At 41.7% G+C, this 7,187-nt stretch overlaps 1 protein-coding gene and 1 long non-coding RNA gene across 2 annotated transcripts; one reads left to right on the forward strand and one right to left on the reverse strand.

The window, feature by feature from the left end:
• Positions 1 to 3,522: 3,522 nt before the first annotated feature.
• On the reverse strand, positions 3,523 to 3,905 carry LOC139071438 (uncharacterized). The gene is made up of 2 exons (XR_011521320.1): positions 3,693 to 3,905; positions 3,523 to 3,607 (listed from the first exon to the last, which is right to left on the reverse strand). It is a non-coding gene; the product is annotated as an uncharacterized lncRNA (long non-coding RNA).
• Positions 3,906 to 4,424: 519 nt separating this feature from the next.
• On the forward strand, positions 4,425 to 6,167 carry LOC139072265 (zinc finger MYM-type protein 1-like). The gene has a single exon (XM_070555925.1). The coding sequence runs from the start codon at positions 4,425 to 4,427 to the stop codon at positions 6,165 to 6,167; it is 1,743 nt and encodes a 580-aa protein (XP_070412026.1).
• Positions 6,168 to 7,187: the final 1,020 nt, after the last annotated feature.

Genomic DNA, 7,187 nt, shown 5'->3' on the forward strand with positions numbered 1-7,187 from the left:
TAACTTACAACTCAATAGATTCTACCTTCCTGTTGTGTTTCAGCCAGATTGGACCTTGTTTTCACACAAAAGGAACCAACATTATGTGAAAATGTGCTTTGTGCGACATATTTCAGGGTGCTGTTTAAAAACCGTACGTGCTAATGACTCCATTCCTTCTGGTGCTGATAGGGGCTGTTAATTGGAGTCATTTAAACCCAACCTGACCTCTCTAGGACATTCAGAAGCCAAGTTATGAGCCTCCAAAGGTGTATCCGGACATTTTTCTTTAAGGCAGAAGTGATCCGGTGACCTTTGTGACATCATCTGACCCCCTTAGGAATGTGCTGTCATCATGAAACGTGCAGATCACTTACAACTCAATAGATTCTACCTTCCTGTGGTGTTTCAGCCAGATTGGACCTTGTTTGAGGGAACTGGAACCAAAATTATGTGAAATTGTGCTTGGTGCAACATAATTCTGTGTGTGCCATTTAAAAACTGTACATCCTATCCACTCCACTCCTTCTGTTATCGATACAGACCATTAATTGGAGTATCTTAAAACAAATTTGACCTCTCTAGGACATTCATAAGCCAAGTTATGAGCCTCCAAAGGTGTATCCGGACATTTTTCTTTAGATGACACCATGCTCGGTGACCTTTGGGCCATGGTTTGACCCCCTTAGGAAGGTGCTATCATCATGAAAAGTTCAGATAACTTACAACTCAATAGATTCTACCTTCCTGTTGTGTTTCAGCCAGATTGGACCTTGTTTTCACACAAAAGGAACCAACATTATGTGAAAATGTGCTTTGTGCGACATATTTCAGGGTGCTGTTTAAAAACCGTAAGTGCTAATGACTCCATTCCTTCTGCTGGTGATAGGGGCTGTTAATTGGAGTCATTTAAACCCAACCTGACCTCTCTAGGACATTCAGAAGCCAAGTTATGAGCCTCCAAAGGTGTATCCGGACATTTTTCTTTAAGGCAGAAGTGATCCGGTGACCTTTGTGACATCATCTGACCCCCTTAGGAATGTGCTGTCATCATGAAACGTGCAGATCACTTACAACTCAATAGATTCTACCTTCCTGTGGTGTTTCAGCCAGATTGGACCTTGTTTGAGGGAACTGGAACCAAAATTATGTGAAATTGTGCTTGGTGCAACATAATTCTGTGTGTACCATTTAAAAACTGTACATCCTATCCACTCCACTCCTTCTGTTATCGATACAGACCATTAATTGGAGTATCTTAAAACAAATTTGACCTCTCTAGGACATTCATAAGCCAAGTTATGAGCCTCCAAAGGTGTATCCGGACATTTTTCTTTAGATGACACCATGCTCGGTGACCTTTGGGCCATGGTTTGACCCCCTTAGGAAGGTGCTATCATCATGAAATGTTCAGATAACTTACAACTCAATAGATTCTACCTTCCTGTTGTGTTTCAGCCAGATTGGACCTTGTTTTCACACAAAAGGAACCAACATTATGTGAAAATGTGCTTTGTGCGACATATTTCAGGATGCTGTTTAAAAAGCGTAAGTGCTAATGACTCCATTCATTCTGCTGGTGATAGGGGCTGTTAATTGGAGTCATTTAAACCCAACCTGACCTCTCTAGGACATTCAGAAGCCAAGTTATGAGCCTCCAAAAGTGTATCCGGACATTTTTCTTTAAGGCAGAAGTGATCCGGTGACCTTTGTGACATCATCTGACCCCCTTAGGAATGTGCTGTCATCATGAAACGTGCAGATCACTTACAACTCAATAGATTCTACCTACCTGTGGTGTTTCAGCCAGATTGGACCTTGTTTGAGGGAACTGGAACCAAAATTATGTGAAATTGTGCTTGGTGCAACATAATTCTGTGTGTGCCATTTAAAAACTGTACATCCTATCCACTCCACTCCTTCTGTTATCGATACAGACAAGGGCGTCAGTTTGTTTTTAGAATTGCTGGGGACAATAACCATACACTTGATTGGGGTTTAAAAATTGCTGGGGACAATCATTAAATAGGCTAGCATATTTAAGTATTCATTAGTTTTTAATGTTTCACTCCAATATGCACAGTAGTGTATTGACAGTTATTTAAAAACCTGTTTTGTTTTTCCAACGTCACTAAAACCCCCCATTAGCCTGTAAGCAAGGTGGAATCTTTACATCCATGTAGCTAGCCTAGCAAAAAAGATCGTGTATTATACATATATATATATATATATATATATATATATATATATATATATATATATATATATCCTTGTTATATTATTTGTGACTATCAAATTAGATTTTCAGAGAAAAATACTCATCTTTATCAGGCTCCACTCTCTGGTCAACTCCACGCTCCCACAACCTAGCTGTCCGTGAACTACCGGATTGATTTTTTTTAAAGTGAAGAAGGTGAAAAGTAGGTGTCCGTCAACCATGTCGAAAAGAAAGAATGCAACCGATATCAGGTGGTTTTTCGGCAAGAAAAAATGTGCTGTAAGTGCATCCCTACAAAAAAGACTAAGATATCCAGTTTTATCATTTAATATTGACTTACTTAGTAGTAGATAAAAGAGGGCAAGTTTCTCTACTGGTAACAGTTAGCTAGCAGCAATAACGGTTAAAAACCATCCAGTTTATGCTAGGTGACCAAAACTCTTTTTCCGTGACATTTTTGCTTTTTATGTGCCATTAGGGCGGGGCATCTGGGAAGATTTCATAAACTGATAAAATGTCTAGGTTTTCATCGTTTTCAGAAGACTTCATCTTACAATACATAAATACAACAGCACAGCCGTGATATACTCCCGACCTGCTCAAGTGGATGGTTCTGAACGGTTGCAGTAGCCTACTAACATCCAGGAGTTGCACCTGTTACTGAGTGGTGCTGTTTAACTAATTCCAACTAGGTCCCCATCTAGCAAATGGTCCTATTATGTGAAATGACCCATCCATAACTAAAAAGTATTAGAGGGATACATTTTTAGGTTGAAGTGTGTAGATGAATAAGTCTCAGAGTAGTTTGGGGGTGTAAAAGTGAGATTCCAACAGCATGACCCTAACCCCTTACATGACCTTAACAAGCCCTTTCATAGCCTTGCAAAACTGTGTTAACCTTAAATCAGATTTTGATGGCATTGATACTACAAAATAGCACTACATTTGTTCAGTAGGAATCAGCACCCCCTAGAGTCACATGTGTCTTAGTGCATCAGATTTTTGTCCCATATGACTGACCAATTTGTTTCAGGGTATCTTTTTTTAAACCGTTAAGTTATTTCCACAGATATTTTTTTTCCACTTTTTGACTTATTAGCCTAGCTGAAGTTATTTATATTTTCTAACCACAAAGAACCAGCACATTTTAAAGTCAAAAGCTTTCTTCAAGTAAACAACACACAAGTTCAGTGCTTCAGGAATGTGTCTCATTTTTGGATGTCAAATAATGGACACCCAAAGAACCTAAACTTTTCCAACAAAACCAAAGATAATTAAGTCAAAGTCTATGCTGCATTGCAAATTAAAAAAAAAATCAAATCCCACAAGTTGTAATGTTTATTTGAATACCCTTTTTCTATCAGGAACAGCATGTGACAGAGGAAAATGAAGACACGCAGGAACAGGCAGCTGAGAATGCAGAGGTGAAATTCACATCAACAGAAAATCATATAACCTTACAGTAAATATGAAACCAACTTTGGTATACTCTTACAGCAAGTGCAATCACTGGATGAAGAAATGGAGAGTGTTGAAACAAGCTCAGATCAGATTCAGCAGGTGAGGGTTCAGGAAGCAAACATATGCAAGATTTATCCATCTGCAGGGCTTTGCATTGGTTCAACTTGTACAAAAATGTGGAAGGAAAACAGATTTGATTAAAACAACAGATCTACAACACTACAATTACTACTAAAATACAAACAGAAAAGTAAGTTGTGTAAATAACATCATGGCAATAGTAGACCAATTGGAGAACAGTGTAGAATCAAAACATTTCTGAGAGCTATGTATGGAAACTAATGACAACTGAATAATTACATTATAGGTCGAGCCATCAGCTACTGATCTCGGGAAGCAGGATAACCCTCCACATGCAAACCAGGAGATCCATACAGCTGAGGGTCCAAGTTCCCCATACCAACCAGCAGCACAGCTCATTGAGCCACAAACTCTGCCGAACCGCACTCTTCACTTCCAGGAGAGCTGGTTCAAAATCTTCCCCTGGCTCCATTACAGTCCTGAAATAAAAGGAGTTTTGTGCTTCTACTGCACAACTGCTTTTAAAAAGAACATTTCAACAATGGCAAAAAAAACTGAACATACCTTTATTTCTCAGGGGTTCAGAAACTGGAAGAAGGCTAGGGAGTCATTTGACAGGCACGCTGGTAGTAGGGCACACATAATTGCTGTCAACACACACACGCACACACACAGGTCAGTCAGAATGCAACTATGCAGCATCTCAGAAAGTGCACAAGAGAAGGCCAGGTCAGCACTGATAGAAATTGTTAGTTCAGTGAGGTACCTTGCTAAACAGGGCCTAGCTCTCAGAGGTCATGACAATGATGACGGAAACTTCAAGCAGCATCTGGATGAGAAGGCTGAGAATGACCCCAATCTGGCAAGCTGGCTGCAGAAGTATCATTCCTACACAAGTCCTGCGTGTCAAAATGAGCTGCTGATGTTAATGAGCAACAACCTTATCAGACAAATAACAACTGAAATCCATGGGTTACCTGTACTGCAGTTCTCTCTAATAATGGATGGGACCCAGGATATATCTGGCACTGAACAGGTTTCAATATGCCTCCGGTATGTTGATGATGGCCTGGAGCCTAAGGAGGAGTTTGTTGGACTGTACGAGGCTTCTTCAACAACTGGCGAACACCTTTTTAAAATTGCCTCTGATGTGCTGCTCCGTTTAGACCTCCCTTTCTCAGGTCTACGTGGACAGACCTATGATGGAGCAGCCAACATGTCGGGGCACCTGTCAGGGTTACAAGCTCAGATTAGAAGAGAGCAACCATTGGCCACCTTTGTCCACTGTGGCCCACACTGTGTGAACCTTGTCACACAGGCTGCATGTACCTCCACACCTGTGATCAGGGACGCTCTACAGTGGGTACACGAGCTGGGCTGCTTGTTCGCTCAGTCTGGCAAATGCAAAACAATATTCAAAGACATATGCATATCAAAAAAAGGCTCCTTCACTTCCATCAAGCCTCTGTGTGCCACCAGATGGACTGTGCGCACACCAGCAATCAGAGCAGTCCTGACTCAATATGAGTCCATCTTGGCTGCCCTGGAAGAGATGGCATCTACAAATCTCACCGACAGTACTGCTTCTAAAGCTAACGGCCTACTTGACAGACTGGAAAAGGGCAACACCATTCTTGGCCTTCTTCTGGGACAAGAGATCCTCATGATGTTGGAGGACCTGAACTTGAGTCTGCAGGCAAGAGGAAAAACCATCAGTGGAATGCTGAAAGCTGTTGAATACACCAGACAGGGCTTTCTCTCTTTGAGGACTAATGATAGTTTCATGAGCATCTATGGTAAAGCTGTGAAACTTGTTGCAGACTTGGACCTCCAGCCAGTACACCCACCTCATGTCCGAATGCCATCCAGAAAATATGGTGGTCCAGCAAAGCATCATACTCCTGCGACACCAGAGGAGTATTTCCGGGTCCATTTTTTCAGTGCCATTGACACAGTGATCACCCAGCTACATGATCGCTTTGACCAGCCAAGCCTGGAAAATCTGAACAAGCTGGAGGAGCTGCTGCTTACTGGAAAGACCAATGATATGGTGAGCCTGTACCCAGAACTGGACCTGCAAAAAATGCAAATTCAGTTGGCAATGTTTAAAGCAAATCATACCTACACTTCCTGTAAAGAGGCTGCCCAAATTCTTAGAGGGATGCAACCAGAGGTCAGAGGGCTCTTCTCACAAGTTGAGACTCTGGTGAGACTGCTAATTGTGGTCCCAGTCTCATCCTGTGAGGCTGAAAGGAGTTTCAGCGCTCTGCGACGGTTGAAGACCTGGCTGAGGTCAACAATGACACAGCTGAGGCTCAACAGCACTGCAGTCTGCCACGTCCACAGGGATAGACTGAAGAGGCTAGACAAAAGAGAAATAGCCACAGCTTTCATTGGTACATCTGAGAGACGGGTGTACATCTTGTAGTAGTCCAGTTACACATTTGTGGGCTTATAAATTGGCTTCTGAATGTCCTAGAGAGATCAGGTTTGTTTTAATGTACTCCAATCAACGGCCCCTACAACCACAAAAAGGAATGGAGTCATTAGCACTTATGGTTTGTAAATGGCACCCAGAATTATGTTGCACGAAGCACAATTTCACATCATTCTGGGTCCATTTCTGTGAAAACAAGGTCCAATCAGGCTGAAACGCTACAAGAAGGTAGAATCTATTGAGTTGTAAGTGATCTGAACGTTTCAAGATGATCGCACATTCCTATAGGGGGTAAAACCATGTCCCAAAGGTCACCGGGCCTGGTGTCACTTTAAAGTTGTTGTCCAGTTACACCTTTGTGGGCTTATAACTTGGCTTCTAAATGTCCTAGAGAGGTAAGGTTTGTTTTAGTGTACTCCAATCAACAGCCCCTACAACCACAAAAAGGAATGGAGTCATTAGCACTTATGGTTTGTAAATGGCACCCAGAATTATGTTGCACGAAGCACAATTTCACATCATTCTGGGTTCATTTGTGTGAAAACAAGGTCCAATCAGGCTGAAACGTTACAGGAAGGTAGAATCTATTGAGTTGTAAGTGATCTGAACGTTTCATGATGATAGCACTTTCCTAAGGGGGTCAAACCATGTCCCAAAGGTCACCGGATCTGGTGTCAATTTAAAGAAGTAGTCCAGTTACACATTTGTGGGCTTACAACGTGGCTTCTGAATGTCCTAGAGAGATCAGGTTTGTTTTAATATACTCCAATCAACAGCCCCTACAACCACAAAAACGAATGGAGTCATTAGCACTTATGGTTTTTAAATGGCACCCAGAATTATGTTGCACGAAGCACAATTTCACATCATTCTGAGTTCATTTGTGTGAAAACAAGGTCCAATCAGGCTGAAACGTTACAGGAAGGTAGAATATATTGAGTTGTAAGTGATCTGAACGTTTCATGATGATAGCACTTTCCTAAGGGGGTCAAACCATGTCCCAAAGGTCAC

Source organism: Nothobranchius furzeri, chromosome 1 (assembly GCF_043380555.1).
Source record: "Nothobranchius furzeri strain GRZ-AD chromosome 1, NfurGRZ-RIMD1, whole genome shotgun sequence".
In the NCBI taxonomy this organism is placed as follows: Eukaryota; Metazoa; Chordata; class Actinopteri; order Cyprinodontiformes; family Nothobranchiidae; genus Nothobranchius; species Nothobranchius furzeri.

Coding starts and splice junctions, on each gene's coding strand:
- LOC139072265 (XM_070555925.1), top strand. CDS start 4,425: ATGCAACTATGCAGCATCTCAGAAAGTGCACAAGAGAAGGCCAGGTCA.